We start from the raw sequence: 17259 nt of genomic DNA on the forward strand, positions 1-17259 counted from the left end.
GGTGAAATGTATAAGATTTTTGGACATGTAATACGGTGTACGAGGATTTAGAAGGATAGAGTGTACGTACGTATGCGTAAGGGTTTAGTCTACTCCCGTTAAAACACAGTGATGATGTAGTACAACGTACTATGAGAGTGTATTGTGGTGTATTGCCTTTTAGTGGAACGTATTAGACTGCGGTGTAGAGTGGAGTATTAGGAAGTATTTTGGTGTAGTGTGGCGTGTTAGGGTATATTGTGGTGTAATGCATTTTAGTGGAACGTATTAGAGTGTTAAACATTAGATTACGGTATAGTGTGTGGCTTATTAGAGAGTATTGTGGTTTCGTGCAGCGTATTAGGGTATATTGTGGAGTGAAAGGTTTTAGTGGAGCGTATTAGAGTGTAGAAGATTGGAGTACGGTGTAGTGCGGCGTAGTAGGGTGTATTATGGTGTGGTACGTCGAATTAGGGTACATTGTGGTGTAAAGCGTTTGAGTGGCGCATATTGGAGTGTAGAAGATTGGAGTACGGTGTAGTGCGGCGTAGTAGAGTGAATATTGGTGTAGTGCGGCGTAGTAGAGTGTATATTGGTGTGGTACGGCGTATTAGGGTATATTGTGGTGTAAAGCGTTTGAGTGGCGCATATTGGAGTGTAGAAGATTGGAGTACGGTGTAGTGCGGCGTAGTAGAGTGAATATTGGTGTAGTGCGGCGTAGTAGAGTGTATATTGGTGTGGTACGGCGTATTAGGGTATATTGTGGTGTAAAGCGTTTGAGTGGCGCATATTAGAGTGTAGATGATTAGAGTGTGGTGTAGTGCGGCGTAATAGAATGTGGAGGTGTATAGTTTATTCGGTTTAAAAAATAGATGCCTGCAATGTAAAGGTGTATTCATACATGGCTATTACTATTATTACATAGTTCTTTTAAGTGGAACACACAATATCGTCTAGTGTATTCGACCGATCGATGACTTATTCATTTTTAAAAATTACAGACATACTTTCTAAAGTTTTTAATCCAACAGGTCACTGTAAATACGGCTTTCTATTTTGCATAATAACAAGGGGCGTCGCTAAGTTAGGTTAAAAAGGATTAGTTACTACAATATCCTATAAATGTTTGCTTGTGTTACTTTATCTTCTAAATAATCCTATAATAAAAATAATTTGTTTGTACGACTTACTCGATAGAAATTCCAGCATAGGGCTCGCAATAGCCTGGGTGTCGGATATCTTGGAGAGATCGAGCAGCACCTCCGGAAGCATCTTCACCATCGTCTCGCGGGTCTCCAGCGTGAAGATCGTCAGCGCGTTGATGTACGGCTGAGCCTGCCGGAGAACTGGGAGCAGACAGCACATCAGATAAATGCAATTTGATCTAATTGGCTCAGAATACACTAGGTTAAATATATTTGCACTATGAGCTATCTTGTACTGCCTGTTCAAATCACCTCCTCTTTCGCAATATAGTGGGATCGATTCAGGAGTATTAATTTTACCTGTCCAGGACAATTAGCTGTTATACTGTTAATAATATAAGTCTAAAACAGCATCTATATAAGCTGTGGTTCAACCTTCTCCGGCACTTTCGTATGAAAATTCTACGAGATGGAGAAGATTGGAAATAAAAAGAGAATGAGAGAAAGTGGGGATACGAAGAGACAAATGAAAAGATGCAAGATCATTTTAAAAATAAAGAGAAAGAGATAGCGCAAGAAAGGGGTAAAAGAGAGGTGAGAAAGATGTGAAGAGAGAGAAAGAGAGATATCGGTTGGTACTAAACAAAGGTCGTACCCATGCCATATCTGAGCAAACATCTGATGATGCGCTGCTGCGTCTGCGGCTCCAGGAAGCTGTGGTAGGAGGCGAGCGCGGCCAGCGCGGGCAGCACCGTCGCCTGGAACTCCGACAGCGACAGCTTCTGCCCGCCGGCCACGCGCAGGCTCTCCAGGAACGCTGGGCTCCGTTCTGCGACCTGGGGGTTTTTTGCGTTATACAATCTGTTTGCGTGATATATATATATCTGTGAGAATGCGTGTGTATGTCTCTATGGTGTGAGTGCACACGAGTTTGTTTATGTTGTATGTGTGTGTGTGTGTGTGTCAAGTCCGCACCATGGCGCAGAGCGTGGATGCGAGCAGGTCGAGGTCGTGAGCGCGGCGGCCGACGAGCAGCGCACGCGCCTGCAGCAGGTGCGGCAGCGCGCGCAGCAAGTGCGACAGCACCGCCCACTCGCACTCCTTGCTTAGCGCCGCCGTGAGCGTGCGCGACGCGCGACCAGCGGGGAACACGCACGACCCCTGCACACAGACAAGCACACGTTACTCTACACTCATAGTACACGGCAAATGATTTGGCACGTCAGAGTTATATATATTTGTGTATATCGGTTATAAGTGTAAAAGCTTTAAAAAGGTTAATGTTTTTTTCAGAAATTGGCATTCTGACATTACATACAATGAATGTATTAAGATGCAATACATATTTAACAACATATTCGAAACTCTTTTGTAAGCAGTGGCAATCCCATATGCACAAAGTGTGAGTTATATAAGACTATCTCGGGAATTGAAACCACGACCTATGATCGCTAGTGTCACTCTTTACCACTGCACTACCACTACTCTCCATCACCTAAGTCACTGCACTAGGTCAACCGGACACAGAACTCGACATCAATGAATAGGCTACTGAAGATAGATGGGGTATGAAGTCGGCGGCAGCTGGTGCAGGTGTACTAACAGGCGGCAGGTCCTTGGGCTGTACGTGCTGCGGCTGCTGGCCGCGCACCACGGGCGGCTCCACCAGTAGGAAGGGCGAGCACAGAGGCTTCAGGCGCAGCGCCGCGGCGCCGTAGACCGCACTGCCGCTCGCGTCGTAGCAGAAACCCACGCAGTTGAACGCGTTCGCGCGCAGCCCGAACAGCATGTCGAATATCTGGACATAATATACCAGTTTCATTATTAGTATACAAGAAGCCTTGAACTACAAAATATGTGATATGACTCCTACAGTTTTTATACAACTTTTTTTAGGGATTCAGAAGATTTTCATTTGATTAATCCAACTTAAAAATTGAAGACTTCCGGATCAATAGCATCGTCTTCCTTTCACATAACATGGCTAATTATTTTATAATTTGTGAGTGAACGATATTTACTTCCCTTAGATCCCCCTCTTTTTACGTCCTCATTTTTCCTTCAGCAACACTTGAAACACTAACAGTCTTGCAAGTGGAATCAATCTTATATTTGTAGATCCAAAATTTAATATCTTTAATGCAGTGTATCAAATTGTTCCCATAGCACGTGTACCAGTTGCTGCTTAATGTGTGGTGAGACGGAAAAAGCGCGTTTGACAAGACGCACATGAGATATTTAAAAATAGATGGTCTGACCTCGTCCAACCCAACGGTTGTTTGATTTATTTATAGTGAGTGTGGTCAGGCCCAGTCTTACTCCATACCCTGGCCCATGCTAAATTGTAGTTATTAGACGGTGTGTGCGTGTGAGGGTGTGAGGCAAGGTGTATACCTTGATTCGTATGTCCGGGTGGTGCACAAAGAGGGCAGGGCGGCGGTAATGGTGGTCGAGGTGGTCGATGAGGACCAGGAGCGCGCGCGTGGCGTGGGCCGCGGGCGAGCGTAGTAGCTTGTCGTGCAGCACCTCCAGCAGCCCGCCCACGGCTAGCCGCAGGTCGCTCGTGTCCGCTTCAGCTGGGATCGGCACGTCTGTCACGTACATTTCGAACGGACGGTTCAGGATCTGCAAACATTGAAAGGGTTTTTAAGGCTTTGACGGTTAATTATGAACCGATTGCCTAATACATGTCATTGGGCGAGACCATGTTAAATGCTGAGTAAGCGGAAATGCAATTTACGTTGTGGATTTTACATATTGTATACGGGTCATAGTGTTGCAAATGGATTGTAAGTTAATTTCCGATAATTTAATTTGTCACTGTATTTCTTAGAACTAAACTTGTTATAATTTTATGGACATACAAAAGAGGATTAGTACATACAGACATAAATTTATAAATGACCTGCATTCTACAGCCAGTTCACTAATAACGACTTGAGATTTGACCACAAATTTTCATTTTTAATCGTTATACAGATTGATTATTTATTGGTGCAATAGTTTACAAATAGTAAATGTATAGCAAGTTTTCTGTCAAATAATTTACAGTACATCATATCCAAATATTAATGATTTTAATGATCAAAGTAATAAAAAGTCTTCTAAATCCTGATTACTGCATCATAACATTAATTGTTGTATTTTATCTGTTCATGCATACTTTGTGCTGCCAAAAGCTAGTAGCCTGTAGCATTACATATATGAATGTTTTATATTACAACAGAGCGATCGCTTTGTAAGGGGTGATTGGTTCAATGTTTTTACTGGTAAATGAACTATACATTTAACCTAAGCTTTTACATATATAACTAATCACCCTGTATAATAAAGTAAAATGTTAGTTTACTGAACTGGGTGTAACCTAATATTGGGCATAAATAAATACAAAAAATAGAGTAAATATGTGAGAATGAGAGGAGGGAGTCGGAACCTTCTCGAGCAGGTCGATGAGGTCGGTGCAGGCATCGGGCGCGCACATGCGGGCCAGGTCGGGAAGCGCACGCGCAGCGGCAGCACGCAGCGCAGCCTCCGCGTCCAGCGCGCACGCGCCCGCCACCACCGCGCCCACGCGCTCCGCCAACTCCTCACCGTGGCCACACCTGAGTCACCAACACCACGACCATCACCACCACTGACCACTACACACCGTCATACTTCAACAACGAATGTACTTAACACATTATTAAATCCCTTACAATGCTTATAAGTCTACTGTTATAATATTAATAAGTAAAATTAAATAATTTTTAGTTGAATTAGAAAATTAGTAATCTTATTCAATAAATAAATAACAAAATAAAGTCTTTCCCAATGATATAGAAGGGGAGGAAAAATTATTATTATAAAATCATAATTAACATTTATGTTAATACAACGGTTCATTCGTATGCCCCAGTCGACCAATACCCCTTCTTCAAATAAATCATATCAATTAAGATTATACTCTCCAATGAACTTACTTCAACACCAAAGTGAACACGACTTTCTTACCTGAGTGACGATGCAAACATGAATTTCATCAGATTATACGAAATATTAGCGTTTAATAATTCGTGTTAAGAAAATAGTGACCAATTAGTACTTGCTAAAGAGCTTACTTTTACTGGTTAAAGTGAACACGGCTTTCTAATTTACTAAGACGTTAACTGTTAGGTAGTTTCGTCACATTGGGGTGTAAGATACAGGCGTGGGGGGTGACCTGTGTCGACGGATGTACGCGAGCAGCGCGGAGAGTGTGTGCAGGCGCACGGACAGGCGCGGCTCGCAGCGCAAGTAGCGCTCGGCCAGCGCCAGCGCAGCGCCGGCAGACTCCCCGGACAGCGCGTTGGCTCGCGCGGTCACTAGACGCATCGTCGACGCCTCCTGCGCACGCGCATACAATGTATAAGTACAAAATATTTTTATTTAAGTAGGCGTTTATAAGCGCTTTTGAATTGACGATTATCATACCATTATTAGTCTGTTCTCTTGCACATAAGAAAGGCGTGGAATAACGGGCGAGGGATGTTTCTACGCTACATTTATTATTACACTTTGATTGATAATTGCCAATTAACTTGTGGAGATGTCTGCTTCAAATTGGACCATTGCCTTATTTATGATAGCGACATATAAAAACGCTCCGCTTATTCCGATTGTACCATACGCACAAATGGCGTGGTACGCAACACAAAGGATTGCAGCTCTTCCCGCGCAGAGGATGCACGACTACTGCTTGCTTGTCGCGCTTATCTCATTTCTCTGTCTATTGTATTCAGTGATTTTTTTTTCATTAAATTTCTTCAAAAAAATTAAGTAGCTTTCCTTATTAATAATATTAGCTTGCTTTAGGTTCTCACAATTATTTAAATTCTTGTTGTGTTGTTGTATATCTTGTTGTGTACGGGATTTCATATGTGTGTATTGCATATGGTGTGACATGATATGCTGATTGTAATAATGCGTACACGAAGGTACGGATGTGATGCCTGTGTATATTCATGAAGATAAATTGGGGGAAAAGTCTTTTTATTCAATAAACGAATATTTAAAAGACAAGAATCCTTGGCAATGATGCCGCTTGATTATTTTGTTTTCATGTAAGCTATTTCTGGCAGAAAGTGTATACACATAAATCTGTATTAATAAACATTACTATACACATTTACAATATCATTACATAGCCTGTGTAGGTGTGTGTTTCGGAGCGATGCGTGGATGTGTGGCTCCATATGTGTGTGTTACTGCAGCGCGTGCGTGGTTGGCTGCAGCGTGAGATGCCTGTGTGTGGGTGTGCGTGGGCGTACTCACTGGTCGGTCGTGGCCGCAGTAATCAATGAGGTCGAGCAGCGCGGCGTGCGGGCCGCGGTACTGGCCGGACTCCTGCAGCGCCTCCAGCGACGATATGAGCGCGTGCACCCGCGAGTGGATCAGCTCGTTGGGCGGGTCGAAGGACTCTGTGCGCACCGGCAACAACACGACACGCTCTCAATTACTGATACGTGCATGCATATGCATGCTATTTATTTATTTACCCATTTAACAATGCCTTTAGGCATTCTCTACCAGTAAACTCATATGGTGACATTGGTATTATGACTTTGATTGATTGTATGTATTTGTGTGAGGGTTGTAGGTATGCGCATGTACTAACTGTCGTGGTTCAGCAGCGCGCGCACGGCCTGCAGCAGCACATGGGCGGCCGGCTCGTGTAGCTCGTGGGGCACGCGCGCCACCAGGCTCTGCAGCGCCACAACCACCTCGTACACCACCACCGCCGCCGCCTGCTTGCCGCTCAGCGCCTGCGCAGAATGTTCATTTATTTTTATATTGGTGCATCTCAAATTTCAGCGACCCAAGCATTCGCCTGGCCACCCCTTTATCTGCACATCATTTACGCATATATAGTAATAACTCTTATTTTTCAACCCCCCTCCCCTCTTTGAATGAATTAGCAATTTTACAGTGAGGTTACCTTGAGGAAGGCCGGTAGCACGGCGAGGAAGGAAACCTTGAGGTTGTGCACCTTCTTGGGCCCCCAGAGCGCCATGTTGATGTAGAAGACGGCGCCGCGCACCAGGCCCGCGTCCTCGCCGCCGCCGCGTAGGATTTCCACCAGCTCCTGCAGCGCTGCGTGGCCGATGTCCGCGCCCACCACGCACCGCATTAGCTGTTCACCAGACCACACCATCAAGTATTGCAGCTCCATAATTGCTATCATTTATTTATCAATTTAACTGTAGACTTAATGCCTATAGACATTCCTTAACAGTAAACCCATATTATACTTTACATTACTATACATAAAACTACTATCTATAAAAATATTTGTATATGTATGAATAATACAAATATATATATTACACATACATATTATATGTTGTTTTAGATAGAGTTATAACGAATTTTTAACATGCACCGAGTTGCTAACTTATTCAGAGGAGAACATAGTTAGAAAGCAGTCAAGTAAGACCAGAATTGAGAGACCACCAACCTTAAAGAGAGGCGTGAGGCATAAGCCTTCCCACAAATATCAGCACGATGGCCGGTCTTGCATTGCCTTAGCTATGTCATTGGTGGCTGGTGGTCACCATACGTTAACTGACTAAAAGAATGCTTACGTATAGAGATTACATTGTACACCTATTATTAATGAGAGTAATATGAGTACAGGGCTTGTACCTTCCAGCTGCTCTGACAGTACTGCTCCAGGTTGACGGTACGGCAGAGAGCCGCTACAAAGGTACGCAGAGCGGTGCGCGGCAGCAGCGAGTAGGACACCACGGCCTCCAGCAGCGACAAGCAGCTGTGCACCACGCCCGCCTCCGCCGGGTACACGCACAGGTAGCACGCGTTGCTGCAACATAAACATGTCTTAATTCTAAATAAGAAAAGGACCAATATTTAGCCACTTCCGCACATGCAGTGGTAGTCGTGCAATAATGTGCACCGCCCGCCAGCCCGCTGATAAATGCTTATGCGGCAAACAATGCGAATCACACAACCGCCACCGCCAAATTACTCAACACGTGTTTCACCCCTCCACGGGGCATCTTCAGGAGTTATGTTACACCGATTAGTGCCAAACTGTTGCTATATATTGGTCCTTTTCTTACTTAGGATGGACTTGATTATTGACGGCCTGATTCCATTAAATAGTCTTAATTCTCACAGTAGCCGATCTAGTGAAATATTTAATTTATGGCCTGGGCCGAGGTCCAAGAGTCTTTGAATTTAGATGCTATTAAGAGATCTCGGCCTGGGTCCTTCAATGCTTGGCCGCCACAGAACCCAATTAAGCTATAAACTCTTACTCTTAATCGCATCTACTTTTACATGAGCACATCAATGTTTAAGACTAGTTCCACATCCACAGAATTGAGATAAAATCCAAGAAAAGAACAAGGCAACTCGTAATGCTTAATATCAAATAATTTGAAAAGAAAAAAATTGAGCAAATTAAGAAAAGAAAAAACTTATTTATTCTTAAATAATATTCAAGGTCATAGAAATTATAATTCTATTTATTATTATTATTTTACATTGTTTCATTTTTATGTCAGTGAACAAATTTGTTGATGACACAGGTCATGTAAATGTTCAATATACATAAGTTTGTCATTAGAGCTTATGTCATTAGCCATTAGTATGTCATTAGAGACATTACCGCCTACATTAGAAATGGGCTTTTGAATTATTTGTATCTTTAAAGTAACAAAAATAACTCAGGGGGCACCAACGAGTCTATTTCTAACCAATTAAAGATCAGAATTAGGTTCTGCACAATGTTAAAAAAGTGTCATAAGTTATTTTGGCCACAGACAACCAGACAAACTACTGGCTCTAGCGAAAGCAGATAGTAAAATTAAAAATACAGTTGCTGATATCTACTCTATGGTCTGATCATGTCAAGGCAATAACTGGACTCATTTGTAGTGCCCTGAGAGAGTAAACAGCTTGTAAAAGCATTTCAAAATGATCAAGGTCTTTAATAATGAAAAAACGAGTAGGAGATAACAGAGGGAGGTCATTGTCTAAAGAAAAGATTTAAGTATCAGGGTGGCTGGAAAGTAATGTCGTTCTTAAGTTAAATTCACACGACTAAATTATTAACAAGATTTAATTTATAATCAACAATATATCCATCTTTGTCATCAACCGCCTTTTGCTATCTAGTACACAAATTTTCAATGCCGGAGCGGTATCTAAAAATCTAAATCAATTGGTTTTTCTGTAAAATATATCGAAAGATAGGACATTACTTTACAGTTCCTGTCATAAATATATATGTAAATAGTAAATAGGCAAGTCAATAGTAATATGTACTTCACAATTCCATGAACAATTTCTTCATCCAAGTATGTAGCATTAAATTTAACGACGTTTATTATGAGCTGCAGGAACTCTATGATCTGTGATGGCTGTTGGATCTGGGAGAGCCACTCCAGTAGGAATGATCCAATCTGTAATAGAGACAAGTTGTCGGTCAGTGACATAAGAATTTCAAATAAACATATCATATCATAACATGATACATAGGGGGGCAGGGCATATTTAGAAAGGCTAAGGTGGGGCATGGCATTTAAAATGTTAAAAAATACAGCCCGGGAGCATCGATTCAGGAAACTTTTTTTGTTCCCTTGTCCCTTAATTAATGAGACACATAAAATTGTACCTATTGTTAATGTTAATGTTGATCTATTGTTATTGTAATTTTGAAATTTACAAACTAGTACTGCCTAGAGACATGATCTATAAGAGAATTACTGCAAGAGTTATATATTATGATTACATGAAATAAGTGTTTCAAGTTTTTATTGTTTCCGCCATTACAAATATAATTTTTACATATACTCAAAGAAACCGGAAGAGAACAGCTTCCGCATACCACAGGTTTCATATAGCACTAGAGGATAATACATAAGTAAATGTTATTGTTGTAATTGTTGTTGTTGTTATAAGCCAGGTGGTGCAAGAGATGTTCAGTTACTATATATGCATAAGCTCTTTATATGGTAATAAAAATTAACTTATTAATAATTCAAAATATAACATTCTGAAATTTTGTTAAAAGGTAATTGTTCAGAATAGTTTAGTAACAAGACATTAATCAATTTCAGTTTTTGACAGTTTGCAGTAAAATTTCCTCTCATGTTAAAATAACCTCTTACAATAACTTTTAGAATAGGTTTATTACACAGCCATTTAATTGTTTTAGTAAGAGATGTATTTTCTGTCAAGAAGCTATGATGGACAAGATTTTATTTATAATTTGAAAATTTAACAGTTTTATACTAATATAGCTTCTTTAAAATAATATGCCACCATTGTTATGTAATATGTATTATATATTTATTGTTCAGTACTAAACCTTTTGCAACCTATTTTGTTGACTTTTAAATTATCAAAAATCATCAGTTGTATACAAGAATAATAAGAATATTTACAAAAATCTAAATATAATGTAGTAAGCATATTCATTGTATGAGAGGAGACCTGTTCTTCGAAGCAGTTGATGTTTTTGCCGCTATTGGTCAGGGTGTAGAGCAATTTGAACCGCAGCTGTGTGTCTTCGGGCGAGTGAGTGGCGTGCGTGTGGCGCAGGTAGTGAAACAACGTGGTCCTCATGATCAGCAGGTGACCTTCCTGGCCCTCTGCGATCCGTCGCAGAAGGCACAGGACCGCGTGTCGCGCCTCCGTATTCGAATCTTCGAGCAGGTCTCGGGTACATGACCATATTCTTTCTACGCCACCCTAAAAAAAATATTTTTTTTTTAAATAAGGCTGCACAATTCAAATTCAAAATTTACATCTCTTGTTTACATCAAATTGAGTCTACCACCTGTTCAGAACCAATGCATCACACCTGAGAATAACAGATGAAAGGAACTTAACACTACTTTATATTTTAAAATTCATTTTAAATCACACAATTTTATAAACATTGCAATTTTTATTGTGACGCACCCAGGAAATCAAGGTGTGCTATCTTAGTTGAAGTAAGTTACAATATAGTGACCTTTAGCTCATTAACATTCTTTGACAATTTTCCTAAATATAATAAACGTATTAAATGATATGAAAATGTATATTTGTACATTTTTTCTGGGATGCTCTTGTAAAAGTGTATGCATTATCCATAGAAAGATTTCTCACATAGAGTATGCAGTCGAGTCTTAAGAACAAATAATTTATTTTTGCTTCTGGTATTTACATTATTTGTCATAGCTTCTGGGGAAATCAGTATTGTATTTTCAGGCATATAATACATTTCCCTACATGTACTGAGAAACAATGTATATTTATTAATAACTAGCAAACTTTGGTTAACTGATTCAGATTTTTGGAAAAGGCTGAATAAACAACTAATCTAGAAGTCTATCACAAAACACACTTGTCACTTTTGGGTTCACTGTCAATATTGTCAAAACAAACAAACGAATTATCTACAGCTCATATCTACTACGAAAACAAAGTCATCAACATCAATTACAAGTAAATGAGGTTTATTATATATAGCATTTTATGATTTGAAGTTCAAGAGTGGCGACCATAAGCTGGTAGATGCAGCTGGGGCATCTCTCCCACTAGGTAATCAGTAGATTGATGACATCGTCAAGATTGTGGAAAGGCAATAAATCCGGGCAGCGCAAGACCAGTCATCATCGAGATCTCTGTGGAAGATCAACACTTTGTAGTGGACATGATAATGATTATAAGATGTTAATATCATCTGAGGAAACTTGAGTCCCAGCACTGGGAATAAAACAGGACTACTTCTTCTTTTCAGCCCATAGACTCACACTGGAAGGCATAGGCCTCCGCCATAGACTGCCAGAAAGACTGGTTTTGCGCTGCCTGCATTCAGACTTTCTGCTACCACAACAGTGTCATTGGTCCACTTAGTGGGGGGTCTACCTTCGCCTCCTCTACCATCTCGTATTACAGAACTAATACAATAAAATATGTATAAGATAAAAGAAAATTAATCCTCATTTCCCCTGGTCATCATTTCATTCACATTTTAAGTTTACTAAGCTGTCCCATGCAACATAAAAATAAAAACAATGAAAATTGCCATTAACAACTAAAACAATTTCAATAGCTGTCAATTGTAATGTGTTAATATTTATGAACATGTGTATGCATATATAACCGTTTGTGAGTCTATGTGTTTATGTTGAGAATCTACATATACAAACAATGCTGTAGCAAAATATATTACATGCACATAAGATTACAATAATGCATTTCCATAAGTACTAATAGGAACAATTTAAAAGTGAATTATGCAAAACAAAATGAACAAAGTGGTGTATCACCTAAAACAAATATAAAACAACAGCAATACTGAAAGAAACATTGTCTGAGAGTACAAGAGCATGATAAGTAAGCATTGGACTTTGAGAAATTTATCAATATATCATAATATAAAATTAAATAATAGAAACCTGAAAATGCAACATTTGAAGTCCTTGATAAGGTCATTGGAAATCACTGGATGTCAGATACTTCTAAGTTTTATTGGAAATCTATGGAGGTGGCTATGTCTAGCAGTAGAAGTACTAGGTCTTAATTGATGATGATGATAATCAGAAAGCCTCTGGTACATAAACAAGCACTATACTCTCAACTATGCTCACTTATATAGTTTGTTCGTAGTAAGCAACTGATATAATGACAGTAATATAAATAAAACAACCCATGTGATGACTTATTTGTTTTGAATCAAATGTGTAAGGCTATATTTAACAACATTTTGTTGTCACTCCATGCAAGCAATGTAACAGAGTTAATCAGTGACGGAACATTTCACACAGTATAGCATCATACATTTAAAAATCCAATTTTTCTGATACATCACTATTACAGTTATGGTAAGTTGCAGTGGGCATAGTAGTACAAATCTAGATCCTTTATGGTCACCTAGAGTCAGTTGTCTAAATAAAGAAACAACAAAAGTTATTTGATAGATGAGTCTGGATTGTATGGTTAGTATAACAAGAGGTTTTTAGTCTCATTAAACCTATCCCAGGTGTGGCAACATCATTTCATCATGATATCAGTTGATAGACACCCACTGCAAAAACTGCCTGCATCTAGCAACTTCTTACAACCCTATGTTGTTAGCGACCTAATGAGCGGCTTACCCACACCGTGTCTACCAGCTAATGTTCCAATCAAGGACCTTCCATCTTCAACATCCTATTATTGCATGAGCATGAACAAACTATGTTGGTGACTTTGGTTCTTTTTACGAACATCCTTATTTCTGATTTGATCTTGCATATTAATTTGTAGAGAAATAAAATGGTTTGTTCTGTGTATTTTAGTCTAACAAATTCCATGCCATGTGGAGTGTATACATTAAGTACATATGTATTTCTGAACAGTTTTTCTTTTTTCTTTTAAAAGTATATGTCTGCCTCGGATACACAAATAAAATTATCCAACTGAACACAATTCTAAAACAGATTTAAATTGACTACAAAATAGGACTACAGTTGATGCATACATATAATATTTATAACTCCTTAATACATATTTCATTCACATTTTTCATGTATGGAAATCTGATGCAACATAAAACAACTATTTTAATAAAAATACAGACAGTGGCACATTAACAAGCTTGGGTCAACTATATTATACATACAAGTCTATATGAGTACCAGTTAATATTAATAGAAGTTTATGATGAAAATAGAGATTTTAATATAAATAAAATGTCTGAGAAGACACATGAGTTTTGTTACTATGGGGTGGTATGGTTTCTTTTTAAATTGTCTACACAAATACTATGATGTTTTACATCCTTTTTGGTGGATTAAGGTACCACCACTCTCTTTAAGGCTGGGTATGTGTCCCAACAGTGGTGTGTGTGTGTGTTAAAATGGTAACTTATCAAGTTAAAAACTCACATAACCAACTTGTGTTAGAATTGTTTTAAATGGTATTCACAGTATAATAGTAATGCACAAAAGTATTTGAATAAATAATATTGATATCTACATATATAATGCTACAAATATATAAGATCAGTTACAAAAGCACAAAGATAGAGAACAACACTGCAGAGTAATTAATTTGTCATTAGAAGTTGATGTGTCATACTCTTAATTTTGTACCAAAGGAACATTCTTAAAACAAATCAGAGAAAACATTTAAGGTGATTCAAATGTATTCTACAAATGAACCTAAAAATCAACAAATTTCTATCAACAGCTGTTACTAGGTCCTTAAACAGTTCATTAAGATTAGAATACATGAATGTTCATTAAATATAAACATGTCTTTATATTTCATGATACTCTATAAAATCTATAAAAATCAACAGAAAAAACTAAAACATTTTGGAATTAGTTGTTTCTGATTAATATTGTAGAATAAAGCTTATTTTGGAAAATATACTAGGCTGACAGGATATAAAAATAATTAACACGTAGCGAAAATATAGCGTGGTCTTTTCGAAAATTACATCAGCAGCGTGGGGTATTTGTGAAATAATAATAGGTCCCTTATTATAAGTCCTACCTCTTGTATTCGTATTTGCAGGGCCTTCTCGCCGACTTCTTTGATAGCTCGCAGCCGGCGGTTGAGCGGGGTGTCGGCGCCCAACTCCTTCTCCAGCTCCGGCCCGACCACCAGCTCGTTCCGGGCAGCTACCGGCGCTGCCCAATAAAGACCACATCTCAGCACAATCCACAGCCGCGGCGCGTATCGCTCGATAATAAAGCGAGTGCAACGCTGGATACGTACCCGTACCACCCTTTTTAAAGAACACTTTCAATTTGTCTTGAAAGTACTTTGTGTCCTTATCTCTCGAGCTCATGGTGCACGCCGCCGACACTCGCCACAGCTCAAACTTACACTACAGCTCACGGCTACGCGTAGCGATTACCTATGTGTGTGAAATTGGAAATAAAAACACATATTTGTTAAAATAATTCTCACTACCGCTTTGCTATTCACCATTTGACAGCTTGGTAGCCCTCCCTCCGCACAGCTGACAGGTGCGGGTTCGATACGACGCGAAAAAATTCTAACACAATCGTCCACTTAGCAACACTGAACTGTGTTCCGTAACAAACAAACATAGTATCATTTTAGAATTTAATATCGCGTCTAGAATTCATAATGGCGTCGTATGCAAATGTATTCAGTGTATAAAAATAGTTTACCGCTACACCGTGACAATTATTTCGGTAAACAAATTGTGAGACATTCTTTTCTGAACGAACTTTAGTGTTGCTACAGGACAAAAAATGTATAGTGAATTAAGAATATAGACTTTATTTTTAAAGCGGGAAGGATTTTAATTCTTCTTTGCAATTTCAAGTGATAAAAAGTTTGTACGATTTCTGCCAAAATAAATATATATTAGTTATAGCATCGGCGTTCCAAAAATATCATTCTTAGAAACTTTTGCAGCCCTTTAATGGTAATTTGATTTAATTCGTAAAATATTTTTTTCCTTTGCATTCTTTTTATGGAGTGTCTCATTATTAAAAACATTATTATTAACTGATTATTAATAACCTAATTACAATTTAATTTGAAACGTTGTTATGTTTTAGGTCTATATAATTGTCGTCCTGTATTAATAAAAATAATATGAATAAAAGAAAACGTGGAGAAGATATACATGAAGATTATTGGTATAGGCTAATAAAGAGCCAGTATAGATTTCCAATAATTGTTATAAAACCTAAAGGAATATTTTAATATAATTTCTTCGTTACTTCGAAATATAATTGAACGTATTGTCTTGTTTCGTTCTCATATTTACAATGAGTGATATCTTAACTTATAACGTAGTTTATGTGTACGTCATGTAACGCTAGATGGCGCTTACATTAATTTTTGTTATACAGTAACGAAATATGGCCAATAACGCTGTACACGGGCATAGGCCTTTTTTTGTGTGAACGTCATTGTTCTAACTGATACACATATATACATCTACCAGAATAAAATTTTTAGCTCGCGGACCTCTGTTTTCGTGAGCTCAATTTCGATGAACCTCTGCTAGTGGCTATCTATACATATAACATACTACAAATACAACCATTCCATAATTGTGTTTCGTGCGGAACGGTCTTATAGCTTACTTTACACAATAAACTGTTATTTACTTTTCGATAGAAAATGTTATTTATTTTATTTATTAATACTCTCTCTGCTTACGCTTCTCGTCTCCTAAGCCACAATGATATTTCTTAGTGGAAAAATATGATTTTTACTACCAAATGGTAGTAAAAATCATATTTTTCCACAGGTGTTGTAGCTATATGAAAAAAAAAAACTTTCGGAAAACTAACAGATTACACAAAAATAAATGCAGTTTAATAAGTAACAAGTTTACTATTAACAAGCTTCGACGAATTTTTGTCTACATCAGCATATAATATGAAGCAGTAACAAGCAAGGCATTTCAGCAGCATAACTACTGCTAGGGATAAGCCTCCTTTGTAGATTTTCATCAGAACCGGCTGGATACAGTTGGTATGTAGCCTCTCCCGACGACCTTAAAGGTCCTTTATTTATTAAAACTTTAAGGCTCAGATGCCATTTGTACTGCGTTCCATGAGACTTACTCGCCTTGTAAGCGTCCTTAATAATTTCAATTATTGTTCCTTAATACTTCTACTAATATTGGGATATATTGGTAATCGCAGATGATTAAATTACTTTAGAAATTATTTGTGGTTTCATATATTATTAATTTTGCTGGATGTCTATTCTTTAAAATTTTATTCTAGTATTTCTTAATGACATTGTATTACATCATTATAAATTCTAGTTGTAAAATCATTAAAACCAATATCGGCATATTGGTTTTACAAAGACGAAATACACTTTTTTAAATATCTTATGCATTGTTTGGTAAAGGCGTCAAAGGGTTTCTCCGGCAGCGCGCTTGAGTTTTTGTCAGTCTGATGCAAATATGCGCTCGAAGCTCGCGCCATTTTATTGCTTCCCTCTTTTACGATTCGCCGGAAATTTCGACAAGGTGCCTCGAATACTACGGAAATGACTTCAAATTGTTTTAGAAATGACTTTCGACATTTTACAGAGGGCAACTGTTGTCATTTATTAAATGTAAATTCTTAAAAATAACATTGAATATATATTACTAGCCTTTTGTTATATA

The 17259-nt window shown here is 38.4% G+C and overlaps 1 protein-coding gene across 5 annotated transcripts in view; it reads right to left on the reverse strand.

Annotated features, from left to right (window-relative positions):
- gig (tuberin) overlaps positions 1–17259 on the reverse strand; it is an 89400-nt gene that overhangs the window by 28347 nt on the left and 43794 nt on the right. For 2 of the 5 annotated variants that reach the window (XM_068776121.1, XM_068776122.1), the window contains exons 3-17: positions 14865–15006; positions 14640–14776; positions 10602–10859; positions 9432–9568; positions 7788–7962; positions 7081–7275; positions 6760–6907; positions 6417–6562; positions 5326–5489; positions 4558–4726; positions 3519–3749; positions 2728–2922; positions 2100–2285; positions 1780–1960; positions 1170–1325 (exon numbers count right to left, since the gene is read on the reverse strand). In XM_068776121.1, coding sequence (XP_068632222.1) covers positions 1170–1325; positions 1780–1960; positions 2100–2285; positions 2728–2922; positions 3519–3749; positions 4558–4726; positions 5326–5489; positions 6417–6562; positions 6760–6907; positions 7081–7275; positions 7788–7962; positions 9432–9568; positions 10602–10859; positions 14640–14776; positions 14865–14937 — 2551 coding nt within the window. In that variant the 5' untranslated portion in view covers positions 14938–15006. Of the gene's footprint in view, positions 1–1169; positions 1326–1779; positions 1961–2099; positions 2286–2727; positions 2923–3518; positions 3750–4557; positions 4727–5325; positions 5490–6416; positions 6563–6759; positions 6908–7080; positions 7276–7787; positions 7963–9431; positions 9569–10601; positions 10860–14639; positions 14777–14864; positions 15314–17259 lie in introns of those variants that run through there. The other 3 variants (XM_068776124.1, XM_068776123.1, XM_068776120.1) reach the window with 2 other exon arrangements.

Source organism: Battus philenor, unplaced genomic scaffold, assembly GCF_028537555.1.
Source record: "Battus philenor isolate CCGP_79_NKW_IND1 unplaced genomic scaffold, ilBatPhil1.0.hap1 SCAF_9, whole genome shotgun sequence".
In the NCBI taxonomy this organism is placed as follows: domain Eukaryota; kingdom Metazoa; phylum Arthropoda; class Insecta; order Lepidoptera; family Papilionidae; genus Battus; species Battus philenor.